General features: G+C 38.4%; 1 protein-coding gene across 2 annotated transcripts in view; it reads left to right on the forward strand.

Annotated features, from left to right (window-relative positions):
* Positions 1-9,954: 9,954 nt before the first annotated feature.
* LOC109043303 (uncharacterized) overlaps positions 9,955-23,014 on the forward strand; it is a 33,057-nt gene continuing 19,997 nt past the window's right edge. The window contains exons 1-8 of one of the 2 annotated variants that reach the window (XM_072297665.1): positions 9,955-10,274; positions 12,494-12,576; positions 14,095-14,301; positions 15,796-16,164; positions 17,422-17,889; positions 19,107-19,301; positions 20,077-20,184; positions 21,806-21,993. In XM_072297665.1, coding sequence (XP_072153766.1) covers positions 12,499-12,576; positions 14,095-14,301; positions 15,796-16,164; positions 17,422-17,889; positions 19,107-19,301; positions 20,077-20,184; positions 21,806-21,993 — 1,613 coding nt within the window. In that variant the 5' untranslated portion in view covers positions 9,955-10,274; positions 12,494-12,498. The remainder of the gene's footprint in view (positions 10,275-12,493; positions 12,577-14,094; positions 14,302-15,795; positions 16,165-17,421; positions 17,890-19,106; positions 19,302-20,076; positions 20,185-21,805; positions 21,994-23,014) is intronic. The other variant, XM_072297666.1, reaches the window with a different exon arrangement.

Below are 23,014 nucleotides of genomic sequence, written 5' to 3' on the forward strand. Positions count from 1 at the left end.
AAAATGGCGAAATTTTCTCTTCATTCTGCAAAATCGTCCGTTTGCAGGTAGGCGGTATTCCGCCGTGCTAAGGAAGAACGCCATATGAACATTCGAGAGTTGCCAAATTTCCTTCGATAAAACGTTTATTTTTAAGGCAAGTTATGAATATTTTTCCTTGAAATTTTCAGGAACTTTTGATGAAATTGCGAAGACAATTATATGAAAAATTGGAAGAAAAATATTCATATGTTCATCAGAAAATTCGTGTTTTATCAAAGGATATTTGGCAACGCCTGAAGGTTCATGAGGCGTTCTTCCTTATTGCACGGCAGTATTGTTCGTTAGCCATCGGAATGGATCCTTGCAAGGGATTAAAATGATTTGTCACAACAAAAAGTAAAAAATGCATGCAGGAGGAAAAATTCTATGATTTTAACAAACTTTGAGAAAGTTGCGAACCTACCTTAAAATCTACAAAACTCGCAATACATTTTCTTCGTGTTTTGTATTTTTTATAGTGGTGAATCATTGCGGTCCTTTTCAAAAACACATTTCTAAAATTATACTGCTAAATTTCACTCGAAACTCGCAAAAAATACTCTTTTTATAGTTGTATGGTTTTATCATTTGATGATATGTAAATCAAATATATATATCCAATATATATCCATTATATAATCAAATATACAATATATACGATACATAATCAAATTTGTATCCTGAAATAATATCCAAGTAATAATCTTTTTATAGTGCTATGTTAAGGATTTGCCTGAACCTCCCTCAATCACATTTCAAACCATATGGACTTCATTTATACATTTGGGAACTATAACCACTCGCTCAACTGTAATAACACTTATGTACATGCGGAAACTAATAGTGCATACGTTGTTTCTAGACTGAGCCAGAAATTGTAGTTCCGCATTGCAAAATCTAGGCCGCGTGAGGTTTCTTGAGGAAAGGAGCTGTTTAAGAAACGTCGATGAAAGCATCCTGCATCCTTGGTTGGTTTCACGATAACTGGAATAGTTTTGTCGCCGTAACAGACAACACATTTTTCGGTCATATTTTTAGTAGAAATGATAATCACTCAAATTTTTTCGCATAAATCTTCAAAGGGTTACATATTAAGAACGCTTCCTAATGATTTATCGCTCTACTTCTTAATTAATATTATGTAAATTCCGAAAATGTGCTGTCTGTTTCGCGGTAAAAAGTCAGCGTAATAGACAGCACATTCTCGGCCATTTATATATTGAAATTGAAAAGTGGAGCGATTAATCTTTGAAAAGCGTTATAACACGTAACCCGGTGTAGATTAATGCAAAAAAATTTGAGTGATTATCATTACTACAAAAAATATGCCCGAAAAATGTGTTGTCTGTTACAGCGACAAAATCATTCCAGTTACTATCGTGAAACCACCCCCTTGTACTTAGGTCCCATTTCCTGTTGGTAAAAGTTCAAGTGGCTTTTTTTGGCACAAGTTGGCAGCGGGGCGCCGAGCGGCGCTGAGCGGGAGCAGTTGACTAATTGAAGAGGGTTGGGTCCGCGCTCTCGCTTGCTCAATTTCCATCTCGTCAACTCTAATATGAGAACTCATAAAATGTTTTTCCTCAATGATTGTTTTATAGTTGGCTGGATACAAATTTGCATCTCACTCCATTTAATTCCGTTATTTTGTATTCATTACCCTGAAAAGTTTCAGGCTCCCGCCTCCCCCCCCCCGCCCCTGGTCCGCTGAAATTTAATCCTCCTTCTTTCTCCTCCTTTCTCAAGCACGTTTCCTTCTTGTTCTGCCGTGATTAAGTTTCTTAATGCATTGTATCTGATTGATTATTTGGACGTATTCGTGCTGAAAGGAACTAAGTTACACGCAAACCCCATGCACATAGTTGCTTTCAGCAAAAATACGTCCGTTTGAGACCCGAGTCGAGTGACTGTGAAAGTAATTGTTTCAAAGCTCCAGACCTGCAAGTGTTGGCTAAATAATTAATTTAATCGCCTAAAGAGCTCCGAGGCCCGTTCTCCTAAAAACGCTCGAAGCTTTTTTCGGTCTCTGAACGGTAGAGGACCGTATAGGGGCGGTCCATCTTACTCGAACATGAGTCGAAGGGGAACATTGACATCTTATTTTTTTCTTTTTCTTCTTCGTTGGGAGTAAATAGTATGCTTCATTCATAATCCCATACCCAGTTCGCCACTCAACATCGAATGGGTCATAGAAACGGTGGTAATAATTAAAATGATTAATTAATTAATTAATCTAATTGAAAATTACAAAAACTTTGGACAACGTTTAACATAACAGTTAGAGTAGAATTGAAGGGCTTAGAGGGCAAGGTCCAAAAGTGCAGTTTTTGAACAAATTGAGATATTGATTATTTCAAGTGAAACTATGGTCTTAATGCATATTCTGCGAAACATTTGCTCCCAAATTCCGATTTTTAAGCATCAAAAAGTCACTTTGAAACTTCTTTTCACCATGAGGATTCATGTGAATTCGCTACTTCAAACATGTGTTTCTCGAAATAGCCAAAACTGTACATATCAGGCTTGTCCTCCAAGCCATTGAGAGTTTTGAAAATAGGTCTATACATGTGCAGTATGTCATTTTCCGGAAGATAAATGTAATATCATAGTATATTTTAACCAAAACTTAACTTACCTTTTATCAATTTGAATTTTAACGATAAAAAACACATCGACGCGCGTTGATGACAGTGCAGAGATTCGTGCTTGCACTGAAAAAAAGGCATTTTAAATTGGCCGCCGAGAATTATTTTTTCTTAATCAAGAATTTTGCTGCTTCATATAAATTACTTTTTTGCTTAACCCGAGCATTTTTTTCTTACATCAAGAAAAATTCAGCTTGAATTAAAAAAAAAAAAACAAATTCTTGGCGGCAAATTCAAGAATCAGCGTGCTTGAGCCAAGCACATTTTTTTGTCAGCGTAACCCTTGAAACACCACTGCAATATAAAACAAATGAGAACAAACACAAAATGGAAACAGCGCAGCGGAGGAAAAAGGACTTGCATTGATGCGGCGCAGGCATACAACTATTCGCACTTGATGGATGTCCATGGTTGCGTGCGCAAAATTGAAGGCGCGATGGGTGAGGCGTGAACTCGCAACTCTCCGCTCTATGCTACTGGTAAGGTGTCGTTAAGATTCGGGAGAATAGTTAAAAAAGCGAGGCCGGATTACGTCTCTCCTATCATTGGCTGTGTTCAACACGTATCCCTTGAAGCACCACTATAATAATAAGGTAAGCGGAACCAGCACAACATAGAGATAGAGCAAGGAAAAGGACTTGTGTTGAGACGGCGCGCCGCGGCGCAGAGATACAACTATTCGTACTTGATGGATGTCCATGGTTGCGTGCGCAAAATTGAAGGCGCGATGGCGTGAGGCGTGAACTCGCAATATTCCGCTCTGTGTTACTCCGATTCGGGGAATAAGTTAAAAAACGAGGCCTGAGTATGTAACTCGTATCTTTAGCTGTGTTGAAATTCGATTTTTTTTTTTTAATTGATGTCTGATTATTTTTTTGGATGTATTTTTTGTTTTATAATTGGACGTATTTATGCTAAAAGGAACTATGTTCCACGCAAATCCTATGCACATGGTTCTTTTTAGCATAAATATGTCCAATTAAAGCTCGGGTCAATTTAACTCGACTTGGGATTTCGGGGGATGGTTTTCAAACAAAATTTCCTATACTCGATAGATCATTTTTTTGCAATTTGATGTCTGATTCTATTTCACTAAGTATTTGTGGCCCTATTTCTAAAACTCATATGTGTCGCTTGTGTCTCTGAAACATTTTATTTTGTTTTTCAGAGATAATTTAAAACACATCTTTTAAGCATCAATGTGCTACTAGGATAGATCCAGGAATTATGAATCGACCGATTGACCATCGGATTGCTATGAAAACTACTTTGATCCACCTTTTCACAAGTGAAATTTCTAACGAATATACAGGGTGCTTTAACCAGACTACAGGATCATTTTGTATAGGTCAAAATGGGAAATTTTTTCCAACAATGCATCTTAACAGGGCTACAGCTCCCCCTACTCTCGCCGTAGTTTTAAGAATTAAATAGTTTTTTCTGTATTTTGGCAGCGGTAATGCATGAAAATCTGTGTTCGCCCATTCGTTCATGCGCTAAATTCATCAGTGGTATAAGAAAAATCAAAATCTTGGTTAAAAGCGGGGTTTTGGGGGGTCCAAATAAATACCACCGTTATGCGCCAGAAAACCAAGTTATCGGCCCCCTTAGCCCCAGACCCATTCTTGGCTAAAATTTTGATCTTTCTATTGTCGCTGGCAATGAAATTAGCCTATCGAATTATGAGTGCATGCCAATTTTTACAAGATTCGGTGCATGACCGTTGCCAAAATGCAGACAACACAATTTATTTGCCGTTTCGAGCACTGTGCATCCCCTTTGAAAAGCACTCTTGGAAAAATTTCATCGAAGAAAAAAGTACTATTTTGACCCGTTGAAGAAGCTACTGCTCTGAAATAAATGGTTATGTGGTGAGAGTCCATACTGCTTGGAAAATCTAAGGTATGAACTGCTCCTCGCACATACGGTCTGGCTTTCACGACTAGAGCAGAGATGTGCCGTAAACATGTCGTGTGGAAAAGCATGTGTATGATCTTACCGTTCATACAGTATGGAAGCTGGGTCCTGACGGCGATACACGCTGGTTCCATGCGGTATAGACGCTGGGTCCATACGGTATGGACTCAGAGTACATACTCTTTTTATGTAATATTTGTTCGTACTAAAATGGACTGTATCTCTATTCATAGGTCGGCATCAAATTTTTCACAGTCCGTATGTGGCCCCGACCCACTGGAAAAAAAACACATTGGATCTAGAGTCCAGACTCTTGAAAACATTGACAAGAAGAAGTACTCTTGATTCAATCAGATTTAAGCTTAAATCAAAGGAACCAGCCTCTAATTAGAGCGGCTTGGTTCTTGATTTAAGCTTAAATCTGATTGAATCAAGAGTACTTTTTCTTGTCGATGTTTTTAAGAGTCTGGACTCTAGATCCAATGCGTTTTTTTTCCAGTGAAGCGTGAGTGCATACATTTTTTTCAGTGTGTGGACTCTGGCGGTTTAACCTGGGATCACCCTGTATTTCACGAGATTCTCCATCTCTGGTTACCTCGCACGGACGGAGTGCGGTCGAGTTGAGTGCGCGAAGGGACTAAGGGGCGAAGGGGTGAAGGGGCGAGGACTCCCGGAAGATGTAAGTCGGAGAGGTGGCGCTTTGCTCCCTGCAGGGAGGCAAGTAACGAGATAGCGAAGGAACCGCCAACCAACGGTCGTCATGACTACGAGCTCCCTTCTTTCGCTTCACTTTCTTCAGCCATTTTGTTCCTCTCCTTTTTTGCCCCCTCGTGGCCCTGCGCCCCTCTTTCAGCGCTTCCTCGCTCAAACGTCTTAACCCCATCTTCGCCCAAGACTAGAATAATGCCCACGAGGGGGTCCTCGCAGTATGCACTTACGTCCTTTTGCCACCGAGATGAATTCCGAGGCTTCCGTCCTTCGTACTCTGTTCCCCAGTGTTTATTATGATTGTAGATTTGTTTTATTTCGTCGCCCCTCCAACATAAGGGCGTAACTGCACTCTGCAATGAGCCTTGTCGTCCGTAGAATTTAATGCTTTTCCGGGCTCATCTGAATGTGCAGTTACGCCCTTCTGTGAGCCGGGCGACGATTTCATCTGGGGCCCGTCCGACGACGCCTCTATTTCTGCCATCCCCCGAATTCTCTTCCCCTGAGTCATCATTCCTCAACTGGACTACATTTTGCAGTAAGGAACTGCTACTTCTGGTTCTTGTAGAAACAACATACCTCCCGATGGTGAAAATCCCAAACCACGTATCTTACTTTGCGACATTTCAGATCCTGTCATTTTTTCTTTTTGAATGGAAAACGACCCGACATTAATTCCTTAAATCTTCCGTGATTTTTCTTCTCCTCTGTGCGAAGAAGACTCTGCGGAAACTTCACGGAATGATGTTGATTTGTTCTCCTTCGAAAAAAGGAAATGGACTCGGAGATTTTAGAACACCGCAAACGAGTTACCTACGTGGTTCAGAAATTTCACCGTCTATATGTGGCATTAGCTTTGCTGTGTAGGTAGGTGATTTTATAGATAAAGCAGAAATATTGGTTCTCTGTTTCGAAAGCTCGGTTTCAGCTGCTATCCCCCTTCCCCTGGAAATTACATTTTGCTATACTGCCGCGCTATAGGGAAAAACGCCGTATGAGTCTTCAGACGTCGCCAAATTTCCTTTGATGAAACATTAATTTGCAGGAAAATCTGTGAAGATTTTTCCTCCAATTTTTTAGATAATTTCGTTCACCATCAGATCTAAACCGTCTGAAAATTTCAAGGGAAAATATTCATAACCTTCCTCAAAGTTCAACATTTTACCTAGCAAAATTTTGCAACTCTCGAATGTTCATACGGCGAGTTCCCTTTGCACGGCAGTATAAGAAACTAATATTTCTGGCTCATCCACGGAAACAGTTACCTGTACGTGGAGAAATCAGTGGCACTTAACAAGGAGTCCCTGAAATGAGTCTCCTCTAGCAGCAATGCACTTTAAAAAGACAATTTCGAAAATTCTTAAAAATCATCGTTTTAGGAAACCTTTTTTGACTCTTCTTCAAAGGAAAATTTAACTCTCTGTGAAATTTAGGCATATGAAAGTCTCTTAAACAGTCGTTACTTTTTTGAAAGTTTTGGCATTTTTTAAAGCATGTTTAGTGTTGAAAAACAACAGTTGACATTTTAAAAGTTTTTAAGCACTGTTTTACTCAAGTTTCGGTTAGAGTCCACCTCCGGTAGATTTACCTTAGAAATTTACCCAATGAGGATTTCCTAAAATGCACATTTTAACAGTTTCTTTCAATAGTTGTTTTTTTTTAATATGTATGATTTTTTAAAAAGTTGTTAAACTGTCTTTGCCTCTACTAGGGTTACGCTAGCTCTTAATTGTCAAATATAGCGCGTGTGCACGAGGCTCGGACTGGCCATAAGGCCAATCTGCCATTGGCAGATACGCCCCCTTGGCGCGCCGAAAACGCGCCCCTCTGACAGATAGCAAAATAAGAAGAGAAAAAAATTACGACTGAGAATATGTGCGGAAAATTTCTTGAGTGAACCGAAGAAGAGAGAGATAGGAGTAAAAAAATGTGCTTTTACGCATGAAAGTGGTGAACAGAGGTCCAAGAACAACTTTTTGAAGCTTAAACACTTTGCTGTGAAATGTTCACCTTTCTGTTGACATACAGGCGCTTTATCATCCCTATGTGCAACTCCCTTAGAAGCGATGATCGGTTCGATTTTTAGACGTACGCACCCTTTATACCCCTCTTGAGAGACCTTTAAACATATTTCTATGACTATTGATTTAGACAAACCATAGCACATCTCGGGCAAACTTAACCTTCATTCATCTCGAAATTCAAAAATAAGAGACGTCTAGAGTGTAAACGCGATACAACTATTCGCGCAAGATAGATGTCCACATTGCATAAGAAAAATGTAAGACGCGATGGCGTGAGTTGTGAGCTCGCAAAGCTCTTCTATATGCTACTAGTTTAGAGCACCATTACGAATTAAACGAACGCATACAAACACAATATGGAAATAAAGTGAGGGAAAGGATGAGCGTTAACGACGGCGCAAAGATACAACTATTCGTACTTGATGGACGTCCGTCCTGTATCTGAAAAATTGAGGGCGCGTTGATGCGAAGCGTGAGCTCTCAATGCTCTGCTATATGCTGTTAATGAGGTGTCGCTCAGATTCGGGAGAAAAGTTAAAAAAGAGGCCCGAACACATCCCTCCTACCTTCGGCTATGTTACACACGCAGTGCTTGAAGCACCATTACGAAATAGACAAACACAAACAAACACAATATGGAAATAGAGGGAGGGAGAGGATATGCGCGTTTACGACGGCGCAGACATACAACTATTCGTACTCGATGGACGTCCGTGCTGCATCTGAAAAATTGAAGGCGCGGTGACGCGAAGCGTGAGCTCCCAATGCCCTGCTATATGCTGTCAATGAGGCGTTACTCAGATTTGGGAGAAAAGTTAAAAAAGAGGCCCGAATACGTCTTTCCTGTCTTTAGCTGTGTTGATACTCGCTCTTTCTTCTTTTTTAGTCTCTTGTCTGATTCTTTTTTAGGATGAATTTGCAGACCCACGTCTTGGGCTCGTGTAAACCGCAGCACTGGCTCGGTTCTTTTGGAAATAATGGTGCTTGGATACGTCCTAGTGGCTTTAATTTTTTATGTTTTCTTTAATTTCAGAAGTCTGTCGGTTACTTCAATACGCTTAATTTTGCAAGTTTTACTCCTCGCGATTACTTAATAAACTATGAACCTGAAAAAAGCGTAAACTTGTGCTGCTTTGCCAAAATTTTCTCAATCCCTCTCTTCGAAGGGGATGCCCCACCAGGAAATATCACATTACGCCCCTTTAACCGGCCAAGGGTTTGCGCCCTCAGATGCGAGCCAGTCCGACCCTGGTGTGCACCCTTAATTTTTTCTAAGCATCAGATAGGTGCATTCTTTGACGAGCCAGAAATGACAGTTACTTATTGCAAAACCTTGTCCAATTTTTCCTTTGTAGTACAATTTAACTTCAAATTAAAATTCAGCACTCCGATGACTTCACCTTTATTAAGTACCTTCATGTGAGCCCCTTGTATTTTGAGGCGCTGAATCCGATTGTGACCTCCATGTTTTGCCATCGCCCTCGAATTTTCCGGAAAAGTCCATATTACCGGGGAAAATGGGCATTTTTCATGTTTTTGTGACTGTTGTCCCCTGCAGAATATATGTAGGTATTTTTCTCAGAAACAAAGTAGGACTATTCCGATGTATTTTGAGCCGTTAAAAATATGACCCTTCCTTTTTCCTACCACTTGTCGGATTTCCGGGAAAGTTAGCAAATTTGACGTAGTTTTATCATGCATCCAATTAATTTTTATAAATTTTCCTGGCTACGTGGTGGAGTGATTTTTATGTATTTAAGCTGCTGAATCCGAATATGACCTCGTTGTCCCTTAAATAATCCTTCAGTTTTCCGGTAAAGCCGATTTTTCCGAGCTCAAATGTGTGCAAAAGCTTTCCCTGACTCAAGATGTATTAAAAATACATTTTAAAAATGTAATCAATATGTGATACATAGATCGATTTTTTTTTGAATTGCTAAATCCTAATATGACCTTAGATTTTTCCGATCACTCGCCATATTTCCGGTAAAGTCGACTTTACTTGGAGAACGAGCTTTTTTAATATTTTTGCGAAGATTTTCCTGTTCAAAGGAGCTTTAGAAATTTTCCGAGATCCTCTTTTTAGGTCCGTCCTGATTTACTAAGACTAAGAGCCACTAAACCTGACTTTGGCGTACCTAGTATACTTGTCTCTGACAACCTCCGTGCCAACATGGGGGTGAAAGTTTATCCGAACTAATCGCACTTCCAGGGAAATTTAAAAGATTTCTCGCATGTGTGATACATGCACCTTGAAGTAATCTAAACTGAAAGCCCCGAATACAGCCTTAGAGATTCGTTATCACCCACCAAATTTCTGAAAAACCATTTTAACAGAATATTCTGTGTAAACAAGCTCTAAAGTTGACTTGGTTTTTTTCGGAAAAAAAAACTAGGAGGGAAAGTTTTAAACCCCGCGATGGAGATACGCGGTTTCACACTTTCACCATCGATATGCTGTTTTGTTGTTGATCGTGCATATGATTAATTATGTATTTGTTACGATGCATGGAACTTAAAATTGTCCCAAGAAAAACAAAGATTCACGGAGGATAAATCGCCTTCAATTCAAGGGCTTATGCAGCCACCCAACTTTCCGATCACGTGACCCATTCAAATCTCTACAACGTTTCTAACCTCAATTCTGGCTTCTGTCAACGAGCATTGGAGCATTCCATCCTCTAATTCCTCACTGCCAAGAAAAGTATCTGTTATCTGTACTGTAACGTGATTGTATCTCATATCAGATCGCCTGACAGCTTCTTTATCGTTGTTACTTTTTCTATTCACAGAAGCTGGAAATTCTCATCATTCTCGATGATTTGGTGTCCCGTATTTCAACACTGCCTTCAGTTTTCCAGCTCACATTTCACTCGCCAGACTCGCCTTTCTTCCCTGAATCAACTCATCCCTCGCGTATTCAACACGACAGTCTGACTGCAGGGAAACTTAACGTGAGTCGGTGGGTACCGCATCTAATATTGAAATTTATGACTTCACTTTATTTGTCTCTAAATCCTCAGCAGAGCCAACATATCTGAGTCTGACTGAGTCTCCTCAGGCAAACACAATCACTTTGACGTATTTCTATCAAACGGAACTAAGCGCCAATTTGAGTTCCTTTTAAAGAATTTAGAATCGCGGATAGAGCGTTTTGTCTAATGGACCTAAGTGCCATGGAAAAGCATTGCAAGTATAGGACGGAATAAGCTGGACGTCCAATTCTGCCGCCAATCCAGGCCCCCCTCTACCTTCCTCACCTTATGGCGCTTAGGTCCGTTGATAGAAATACGTCCACTTGAAAGTATATCATTGCTTCGTATGGGTAAAGACGTAACGAGAACTATCTCGAGGGTTCGATTTGATGCGGTAGGTATTATATGTATCGACTGTGTAAGTCAGCAATTGTGTATCTCGTTTGCAATGTTTGAGGAGCTATGCTCCATTTTCTTGCTTTTTCAAGGAGAACAAGTTGACATTATTCCTTGAAAATTTTTCAGAATTTCCTTTGCACAAAGGAGAAAAATCATAGCAGTTTTTAAGAATTGCCGTTGAATAGTTTTCTGTTTAGAAGATTATGTTTGACAGGAATTTGCCGTGTCACAAACCAAGAGACATGGCTGCGGACCAAAGACATTAAATCACATGGACTGTGCGTCCGGCTTGAGTTTGCACGAGCGAAGCGAGACTTGTTTCTCGGAGCCCAATGATGGGCGGGCAAGGAAGGGGAGAGAGTGTGTGTCCCAAGCGGTTGAGGAGACTGCAAAGAAGCAATGGAGAATCCATTGGTGCGCTCTGTTTTGCGAGAATATCTCGTTTTTGAGTCCATTTTCAGACAAAATTCCTAAGAAAAAAAGTTTTTGAACAAATAATTTCACAACTAAATAGTAATGCTTCATTTTTCCGAACTAATTATGGACCGAGAATAAAAGCCTCACATTCTGACAAAAATTCACTGGAGCCGCTACGGTGCATGCGCAGATGTGCGCAATTGGGACACACAAACTCATTGATGCAGGTTGGTGCCAACACTCATCGGCATGCAAATTTTTGAAAGTTGTCTCGCCTTATGTAACAGAGGATGCACGGTTTACGTGATTCAATGTTTTTGCTGCGGACTTACACGATCGATTGCTGGGCTCACCTCAGGAATTGTGATGAAAAGTATGTTTTTAAACACCAACAACACGTTTGGTATGCACACCTTTATACCAAGACATTTGGTATGCTCTCCTTCATACCAAGACGTTTGGTGTGCACTCCTTCATACCAAATTAACTGTCAGGTGTTCAAAGCTTGTTTGCTCATCAGCAGGTCAAGCATTTACTTCCCTCTGCAGCAACCGCCAATTTTTAGTAAAAATGTATTTAATATCTCTTGAGACTGCTGCATTGTTCATCAATGAGTCTTTTTACCGGGCCAACTTAGCTTACATTAATGAAGGGAAAAGACTGCATGACCTGCAAATGTCATTCGATACCTTCTAAAGTTGCTCTAAGCTCCAGAAAACTCGCAAAAGTTGCACCAGAAACAACTGTGGAATTTTACGGCTCCAAATGAGATGTTCAGTTTTAACTGCCGTCCAACAGCCTCTGAACAAAGCATATCGACAGTGTAAGGCAGTAATCACATATCTCGTTTGCAGTGTCTGAGAATCTCAGCCTCTATGTTATTTTTTAGAGGAGAACAAGTTGACATCACTCCTTGAAGTTTCTGCAGAATTTTCTTTGCACAGAGGTCAAAAATCATGGCAGTTTTAAAGTATTGCCGTTGAGAAGTTTTCCATTTAAAAAATAAAGTACGACAGGAAATCTGCAACATTGCAAACTGAGTTATGTGATTGCCAACTTACACTGTCGATATTCTACTTTAGACATGCATTTATGCATAAATACATTTTTTTTATTTACCAGCAACCTCATGGTTTCCTTATTCCTCAAGTATTAAAATTGGTGTTAGCTCAACTGCGTAATAATAATATTCAATGATGCCTCAATGTATGATAATGGAACGGAACTTTAAGTTCCGAAACGTGTCTCGCATAAGTAAAAATATTACTGCAAGCGAGTTTGGAAAATTTCATTATTTATCAAATAAAAGAATGTCCTCATGAGACAGTGATCGAGTTTTCTGCCTAACTTTCCTCTTTTGAAATTAATAGAATCTTTTCTTTTTTTACAGGAGTCATGGAGGGTGGCATGACAATGGATGAGCTGAATAAGAAGCTCAATTCCAGCCTATACACAATCAACCGCAATGGAAAGGTTAGTTAGTTGGACCGAATTCAACATTAGTTGTTGAAAGTATGTATTTTAGGGATCAGCATACTTGGAATTAGCAAGTCAGGAGTAAGGCCTTTTTCCAAATTGTCCCTCCCCCAGCTGCATTGTCAGTTTAAGAAAATATTGTGTAAATCAGGGTGTCTACCATACAGTAAACAAAGTAACAAAGGATTAGTAACAAAGGATTAGCATACAGTAAAAGCCTGGATTCTGAAAGGTCGGTATGGAAGTACAGAAATTGCACGGATTTTTCATGAGATTTTTGTAAACTTATCGAAAGAGCATGCTCTCTTGGACTGAGACTAACCGGTATTCATCAGAGAATTAATTATTTTATGGAAAATTAGCAAAACTGTTCCAGAAACCACAAATCTCCTCTTCCACCGGATAGAGCTTATGTTAATGTATCTGAAGCACCATTATTGGCTGCTTGAATGACATATCGACGGTGAAACTACCAGACTACGCATCTCGTATGCGGTGTTTAAAAATCTCTGCTCGTATTTTATTTTTTTGACCGAGAACAAATCGACTTCATTCATTTCAGTTTTCACACAGCTTTCGTCGCAAGGAGAGGAATAATTGTTGAAGTTTTCAAAAATTGATGTTGAGTGGTTTTCCATGTAAAAAATAAAGTATGCCAGGAAGTCTACAACGTCGCAAACTGAGATATGTGGTCTGGTAGTTTCATCGTCGATATTTGAATCCTCAAATCATCAAAATAGAGAAGCTATCAGGAAATATACCTAAACATTTAAAATGCTATTGGAATTGAACATTTGAATTTGCGCCAACTAATCTGCTGGAAAAAAAATAGATATTCATACCTGAATCTAAAGGGAATTACATAGTTTTTCCCAAGCAAAGGGATATGGAACAAAACTTCGTTTGTGCCCTTTGCATACGTTGCAAGTTTTAAGTTGAAAGTGGGGGTCATTAGTGCATCACTCATCAATGATCGTAAATTTGAGCGGGCCCCGCAAATTTGACGATCATCAATGAGGGTTTTTGCAACACATTTCATGATCATCGATGAGTGATGCACCGATGACCCCCACTTTCAGTAAAACACTTGCAACGTGTGCAAAGGGCACTAGTCACTGAGGAATAAGCTTCTGGAAATCAGGGAATGAGTATGATTAAGAATTCTAGACACCCTGTGGAGTATCGGTGAAGGCATGCAATTTCTATTCATACTTAATTTTATCACATTCCTGCAGGATGATAGGTAGATTCTGCTGTAATTTAGTTCATTGCTCCAAAATTTCCACTTTTTGAATCCAAATTACTTACTGTGATCTTTGTAAAAGTCTGTCCTCATCAAAGTTCAAAATGCGCGTCAGGTAATAAGGCTAAAGTGAGGAAAAAGAAATAAAAAAGCAAAGATTTTAGATGATGACGTACTAGTAGATACCTTGGTAAGTGTAAGATTTTGACTGAATTCATCTGAAGGAACTTCAAGGCTGTATTTGGTAAGTAACCATTTGTTGCTTGTTTCAGATTTGCAACGCTAAGACCATTCTGCTCCCAAAATCCTGTCACGCGGTGTTGATGCGATACAATGGTGCTCTAGTCAAAAAAATTGAAGCATTCTCCAAAACTAGAATAAATTTTCCATCTTTGAGAGATAAAGGAAATCAAGTAGAAGTTATTGGTAGATCGAACGATGTTCGGTCAGTTTTGGAATTGTTTTTTGATATAGTCTCTGTAAGTAAATATTCATCATCTTTTATATTTCTTCTTATTTACATGAGCCTTCTTTTCAGTGTTTGACTCAGAAACTAGCGAAACAATGTCCTCTGTGGACGAAATTCAAATTCTGAAATGAAACGTCTGGCTGACTGAATTCTCTCCTTTCTTTTCCATCCTTGTAGACATGATATAATAACTGAAGTGCAAAAGCTTCCTGGCCCTGCCAACATTCTAGCTATAGTACGAAAAAATGGGAAAGCTGTGCAAAGTCAGAAAACCAGTGCATTCTTTTGCAAAAATCAAGCTTATAAAAAAATTTCGGTGCAAATTGAGTGTAGTTCTCTTATGAGAGGTGAAAATTGTGCTTGTCACAAAATTACTGCAAAATATAAACTACGAGTCAAATCAAAACTAGATAAGCAGTAAAAATTCATCACTTTGTAAATTTCAAGAATGGAGGAGTATTTGAAATGGGAATGCTGGATACTTTTTGCATCCCTGCACTGCTATGCCTTACTAGGGATGTCGATACTCAGGGAAGTATCGATACTCGTTATCGATACTGGTGTCCACTCTAAGCATCAATACCGGTATCGAGCATCGAGCTGAAGTATCGATACTTTTGAAGTATCGATACCACCGATACTATTTCTGATTTATGCCGTAATTCGGAGTGTGCGTATGTCTGTCGGCCGTCAAATACCGTCAAATTTTTGCCTCTCTCGAAACCGCCCTTATTCGCGTGCTTAGTCAACTATTATGAGCCCTTTACAACTGTTATCGAACCGACCCTTTAACATTTTTAACGAAAGTAATCATCTTGAGAAACCTGATTACTTCGTCGTTTGTCTCAGTGCAGAGTGAAGGTGAAATAGAAGAGAGTGAAGGCCTCTTTTTCTTTTGTAACAACTTCACTCTTGTTAAAAAAGAAAAAGAGGCCTTCTTCATGACCAAATTAGATTAAGTATCGATACCATCGATATTGGGGTCTGAGGATCGATACACATGGTATCGATATCGTTAAGTATCGATGCCAAGTGTCGATGGGTATCGATCAAAAGTATCGATACTTTGGAAGTATCGGTTAAGTATCGACATCCCTATGCCTTACCAAGTGAAAATGCTGTATGAGCATTTGACTGTTGCCAAATTGCCTCTCAGAAATGATTTATTTTTAAAGAGATTTATAAATATTTCCCTTGAAATTTTCGAACTTTAAAGATCAATTTACCAACAAAATCCTATGAACAATCGGGAGAAAAATATTTACAAATTTTCCTGAAAATCCTTCATTTTTCCAAGGAAATTTTAGCGACGCTTGAAAGCTCATGCAGCATTCTCTCTCAGCACAGTAGTTTTTCCCTTTCTAATTTTTTATTCTTCAACAAGGAATCAACTTTGACACATTGGTGTCATGGCACAGCTGCCATAGGCAACAAATAGAATGGTATTTCTCCTGTCCCACTTCTCATCAATTAGTTTGATAAACATCTGTGTCATATTTAACAGGGATCAGCAGATCTTCTCATGCAAGGAGTCCCCTCAACAATTGCCATTTCGGAAGAAGAGATCGAAAATCTGGTTGATTCGTTTTGCACTTCTATCTCAGTGGGCGGAAGGTCAGAGGACCCTGAAGAAAGCGAACATGAGGATGATGAAGATGATGATTATTGCACTTATTCTGATGAGTCTGCTGAAGAAGAAGAAGAAGATGACAACGATGATGATTATGATGATGATAATGATGATGATGATGATCACATCCATTATCATGATGATGATTTGCTTGGTCTCTCTGATTATACCAGCGAGTCTGAATCAACTGATGATGTGTCCGATGATGATACTGGAATGGCCGATTTTCAACATAAAATAGCGGTCAGTATTGATATAAAAAGCTACGTACTAATTTCAGTTATGCTGTTAACTTTGACGTAGCTGGACATTTTCCCTTGGTAGGAGGGGAGAAGGGCAAGTTTTCCTTTGTAGGAGTCTAGTAGCATGGAGTGCAGTTCTTAGTTTAGAGTCTACAGATCATATGGACTGCATTTTGCAATTTGGAACTATAAGTTCTGACCCGGTTTAAAAACAACGTATGTGCTGTTAGTCTTCCTATGCACATAAGTGTTTTTTCAGATGAGCCAGGATGTATAGTTCCAAATTGCAAAATGCAGTCCATATAATCATGTAAAGTGATATCATACTGTTCAATTTTCATTTCAGTTGTATAATAATATGAAAGTCATAAAATTGCCCTACTTTTGTTTTGTCACTTGAGTTTTTGGTCAAAATCTTTAGTCGTACCTTGTCTAGTGGCCCAACAAACTGCATTTTGCAATAAGAAACCACTATCTCAGGCTCACAAAAATCATTGTCAAATCACCTTCCTGCATAACTAATAGCTTATGTGAACCAGAAATTAGTGTAATAAATGAATCTTTAATGAACCAGGAATAGTAGTTCCTTATTGCAAAATATTGTCCAATTTATTGGTTAAACAAAAAAAACCAAGTAATTTTCTGCTTTGAAATTTTATGAATATATTCTTTATGACCTAGAAATAATTCACGGAGAGTTTTAAGACAATACATATGTTTTTTAATCCCCTCCCATTTTTTTTTTTGTCTCAAAGGTAACATGAGGGGAAATTAGCAATATAAAATGCAATTTGGTTAAATATGTCCCTCTGGGAAAATCAAGCGCAAATCAATAATTTTGGAACTTACCGTTTCCTCTGCAATGTTGCCAAGACAAGACAATTTTTCTGTAACTTCATGAGGAATTAAATATTCAAGGACAAAGACAAAGAAGCAACATTATGAATTTTAGAGAAATTTTCTGAGAAATGAGAAGTGAATATAATCTATCGGCCTCCAAAAGAACAAAAAGTGTTAGTTGCTACCATAGCACAATTTTCAATAATGATTGCTTGTTTTCAAAACTGTTACTGCTGATAGTTGTTAAGTCATTATGAATGTAAAAAAAAAAAAAAAAAGCAAGTACATTGTATTGCATTGTTTACCCATTGTGCCCCATGTTTGCCATTTTATATTTTCATTTACTGTTCATATTTTATTTTATTTCCTGTGTTTCCTTTTTACTACGCCTTTTTTAAAATGCTTTTCATTGTTCCAGGATTTTTTCAACAAACAATTCTCCGGTAATGCTAATGAGAGACATAAAGAAATTTCGGAACACTTCTCAACACCCCTTACTAAAGCCGAGAAAGATGCTCATAAGAAAACAGCAAAAATTGCCGCACAATCTACAAATTTGTTCGAAAAAATGGCAACTAAATCAAAAGGAAAGAAAAGTGATGTGCTTGGAGACTTCAATAAAATCTTTCAAAATGCCATTGAAAGTCAACTGTCAACTCAGATGAAGGTCAATGCTGAAAATTTTGGAGTATTTGCGAAACCTACCAGAAAACCTGCTAAAAGTTCCAATGTGTCAAGTCAAAAAGAATCAAAAGTCTCAGGTATAATAGCTCAGAAAATTGCCCAAGCCATTTCAGAAAAAGAATCTGGTAAAGAATCAAAAGATGAATCCAAAGGCAGTGCACCAAATACCAGTTCAAAAGCAGGATCAAAACAAGTCGCAAATGTGAGTTTTTTACTTTCCACCTTGATTCATATTACATCAATGAAACAGTCACACAAGATTTTTGCTTTCTTTGTTCATCGTTTAGAATGGGAGAAAGAAAAGAGACAAATGTCACATCAGAGAATGGCACCATTCCACATAGATTTATGTGGTAACCAATGGGCCACCTGATGATGGATGCATTTTGGTCAGTGTGACATTTGTCTCTCCTTTTCTTTCTCCTGGTTCTAATAGTCTATGACGCATGCTTGCCATCTTTTTGAGGACGTGGGCTAGATTGCGATGAAAGTTGAATTTCTTACGTAGTCTGGTAGTCTTCTTTTTAATTCTTTCTCTCACAAACTTCTTTAAAAATAAAAAGTGTCCAAAAGATTCAACAAGAATACATGGATTTATGTAATTAATCATAGTTTTTTGTAATGTACATTGCCCTACACCAAGTAGACACAAGAAGTGTGGAAAATGCTGGTAGCAGGCAAGGTACACTCTACCACAGGTATGGACAAATGGAATTTTAGAAAGTCGTCGAAACGCGTAGATTTGACAGTGTCTAATGGTACTTTGCGACGCCATATGGAAAACTTGCTTACTTTCTGTTCAGAGAGTGGGTCTTGTCAATTTTGTGTTATTTTTTCGTGTCCTTAGTTAAATTTTTTGTTATTTTGAGTTAAATCAATTTTTTAAATTCATCTGATAGCTTATTGAAGCCACCAGATCTGCCAGAACCCCTTCGAGGATCATTTTGAACTGCGCGGCAAAGACGGTACGACTTGCGACGTCACTCGATGGCCTATATTCTCAGCGCTGCCACTTCAGCACCCCGTTTGTCCATACCTGTAGTAGAGTGTACCTTGGGTAGCGGGGGGAAATTTTTTTTTAAAAAAAAATCGGAGGTTATTTTAAGTGAAAAATCAGAAAAAACCTAAAAGTGTTCTAATTTTTTAATTTTTTTGCTCAGCCTGCTTTTTTTTTACCTTTTTAAGGAACAAAGAAATTTTATGAGGATTGAGGAAATTATCTCCTTCAAAAAGCAAAAAAAATTGCAAAGATGTGAAAGAATATTTTTCTCGTTAATTTTTGAGGCCCTTGAACCTAAATGATCTTGAGAATTCTGTTGCTCGGCTTTTTAGTTGATTATTTTGCAGGTTTTCTCCCCCCCTATGTTTTACTGACTTCGTTTAAATGGTTATTAATAATGTATTAATTGTGTTTTACAGAAAGGTGCCAGTGTCGATCCAGGACAAAGTAAAAGTAAGAAGAAATCAAGAAAAAGGGCTGATACAGTGTCAAGCTGTCAGTCAGATCCGTCCAGCGATACTGTCCCCCTTGAAAATTCTCAAGTATCAAACCTCAAGAAGAGGCTTAGAACAAACTCGGATCAAAATTCAGACGACACTGATACCAAGAATGAGGTTTGTAAAATAATGACATAGGTTATAGGATGAAACAAAAGTCATCCCCTCCTGGCCAAAATACTACAAGCGCTATTTACGTTTAGATGCCATGTTGCCCACACGTTTCAATATTGCTTCAATTTTTTCTTTAAAATTTTGCACGTACCTCCATGAAAATTTCTAGGATAGTCCGGATGACAAAAAAAATATTAGAATTTTTGAATTTACTAGGGATTCTGTGATTGGTAACATACTGCCTAAGCATTCATGGCGCTTGTGATTTTTTGGACAGGAGGACGTTGTGACGTTGTGTTCCTGCGTTTCAAAACTGTACAATTCCTTGAAATTGCAGAAATATTGACTGTATTTGAGCTGGCTTGTCCGGTGACTATGACACTGGGTGCACCTTAATGCAACTTTCCTGTCTTGGCCATCAAAAAAAAATTGTATTAATTTTATTGCATACCATCACAACAAAACACTTTATGTATGTCTCAAAAATGTTCTCAGTGTAGTAATTAAACTATGTAGTAATAAGGATTGATCATCATATTTATCAAGACTGCCCTAAAGTGTTTGATAGAAAATATCATATTTTTTGTACAGAAGTCTTGATCATCTTGTGTTCTCTTTAAATTTAGATTTAACTCTTTTTACCTATTTCAATGTCTGATCGGAATTTTTGTTTATCCCTCTTCATTTATGAGAAGAAATAGTGGTCTGGCAATTTGTATTATATGTTAGGTTTTGAAAATCCACTTTCTCTAACTAATCAATTTCTCATTGTTTTTAGCCGCCTAATTATTTGAAGAATGGATCAAATGCTCTGATTGCTAACAATTTCTTGAAAGCCATCCAGAATTTGAAAGCGGCAAAGGATGTTTCAAAAAATGTTTCTCAGGTAATTTTGATGCGTTCAAAGTCTGCTAAGCTAATGCAGTAAAATATTATAGTGGTCGTGAAAAAGAAATGTTTATACTTCATGAATGAAAATAAAATAAATATCTTCCAACATGACGCATTGACAGCGAAACTCCGAAACCATGTATCTCGATTTGCGATATTGTAGACTTTTTGTCCCACATTATTTTCAAAATGGAAAACTACTCAATCGGAATTCTTTAATACTGTCAAGACTTATCTTTTCTGTGCGAAGAAAATTCTGTGAAAACTTCAAGGAATGGTGTTAATTTCCTCTCCTGGAAAAAAGAAAAATAAGGGTAGAGATATTTTTTTTTTTTTCTTTATTTGTAAGTGACCTTCTTAACAGAAATATACACTTTGTTTCTAAAATATATAAACGGAAAAAACAGACGACCGAGTAGTCTGATAAATTTCTAAGATGATAAAATACAATTTATAAAAATGAGTAAAGATAGAGATGGCCCAAAGAAGCGCACCCCGGAGAGAGACAAGGGCCCTGCCTTTACGGAAGCTAGGTGCCCAAGTCTTACGTTCAAGACCGCTCAAGCCCCCCGGACCCCCCAATCTCCCCCCGGGAAGATGCATCCCCAGACCAGAGCTCATGGTTCTAAAATAAGGTTAAACATAAAAATTAATAAGCAGCAGCAAGTTCTAAATTAAGGCCGCTTTTTCGCCGACCGGCGCACACAGGAAAATCCCGCCGTCCGATATGGGCCTAGCGTTGGTGTTGGGACCGTCCGTCCATGCTCCACCGCCTCTAAAGTTAGTCAGTTAGTCACGTTCCTCGCATGTCAGCCATTCCCCTCCACTGTCACCTTGAGTCCTCAAGTAGAGGTCAAGTCATAGTTCATTTTAGCATAATACGTTAAATTCAACTACATGTTTGGTGAAACTCCCATACCACAAATCTCTCTTGCGGTGGCTTAATATCTCTACCGAGTCGCGTTTAAACTCGGGTGCTGGGCGGTCATTTGCGTGATCGCTCTCACTCCAAGTTCTCTTTATTGCTGCTCTGTCGTGTTTCATCGCTTCAATTGTGCTCCATCCAGTTTAGAAACAAGTTTTACACCCTATAAGCTTAGAAACATCCGTGTGCTACTATCTGAACTCAAGATTTCTATCCTTTAAAACCATAATTTTAGTAATTGGGTTTAGCCAACAGTGCTTATTGATAATGATGTGATAAGTGGCACTCGGGAACTATCACATCTTAGATTAGACTTCTTCGTTACGTAAGACCTATACGCGACTCAAGTGAAGGCTGTGACTCTTTGCTGCTGCTGGAAGGTGTGAGAGGGGGGAGAGCGTTGTTTGCTCATAGGAAGGGGATATGCCGGTTTTATTGAATGAAGTTTTGGCCACTTCCCCGGCTTCCCACAACTATGTGTGTCCAATTAGGCCAGCGTTTCGACTGTAGTTGAATTTAACGTATTATGCTAAAATGAACTATGTTACACGCAAACCCTCTTATGGTTCCTTTTAGCGCAAATACGTCCAATTTGCATTGCATACTCACTTGATTCCACTGCGACGGTGATAAGATGATCAAGTTAAATCAGGATCATATTTTTCATTCATTCATTTTTACATTCTTCCAGGCTGCATGTTCCCCTGCAATGGATGCGGTTGTTTTCACTTACACCTTGTGCGCTGCCTACATCAAATCAGGCACTTATGATAATCTAGTTTTAGCCATCAATGAACTGAATTCCATCCCACCCAACATGGTCTCCAGATTACCAGCCATCAAATATCTTCTTGCAGTTGCGTGTCATAAATTAAACAGGTATTTAAAAGAAAATTGATTGTCCATCAGAAAAGAGACCTTAGTAAATTGATTAGCAAATATTTCGTTAAATTATTGAAGCTCTAAGGAAAAATGCACTTTTTTATTTCAGAATCTAAGTCGCTAGCAGTTAAGTTCATTTTCATCCAAGGAATAAGGATAAATTTTAATATGAATGTCATCTGCCTCAAAAGTGGGAAGTTGAATGTTGAAGAGTTTTGCTCTGCAAAATAACATTTTCTGTTCTGCAAACTTCAAACCCCCATACCTACTTAGCTCCATTTTTTCAATTTCATCAACTGAGGTATTTTTAATTTGTTGTGCTGGAATCTTTGTAGCCTACCTCTTTAAACCATGGGATGTACTCTGTAATTTTGAGCTGTCTGTTTGTTGCCATTAAGGCCCACTTTTCATATACACTATCACAAAAAAACAAATTTCAGTCTTAAGTTATTTCAACATTATGCTTCAGGCAACTATCTCAAAGCTTGAATTATATTAACTGACATGTGCATGGGCAAAGTGAGAAATGGACATGAGGATTAAAACACAGCACTCACCCAAGTTCCTTGTCCTAATATTTTTTACTGTACAAAACATGACAGGGAAAGAAACCCAGAAAATATCAGATTAGATCCTTATCAGATTTGATTATGAAATTAGATTATAACACACAAGGCAGTAGAATTTCAAAAGATAAGCAGTACAGAAATATTCAAGAATAAAGGAATGACCATCTTCTGCTTATTCATTCGAAAATTGTTGACCCTAGCGAAATAGAGACCTACGATTTTCTTTAATGAATTAGTAGCCAACTGCTTTGGAAGGAGGAAGATTTCTTTTTTTCTCTCTTCTTGGATCTTGGTTTTTACTGCAAGGTATCAAAGCTTTTTGAGAGAGAATGTTGGGCTTTCCCCTGAGATTAACTAGCGCTGCAAAATGAAGTTTACCAATCAGGATCTGTTTACGTCTTGCTCTCCTCCTATGCCCCTTCGTCAATGAACATTTACTCTGTTACCTT

The sequence above is a fragment of the Bemisia tabaci genome, chromosome 3 (genome assembly GCF_918797505.1).
Source record: "Bemisia tabaci chromosome 3, PGI_BMITA_v3".
In the NCBI taxonomy this organism is placed as follows: domain Eukaryota; kingdom Metazoa; phylum Arthropoda; class Insecta; order Hemiptera; family Aleyrodidae; genus Bemisia; species Bemisia tabaci.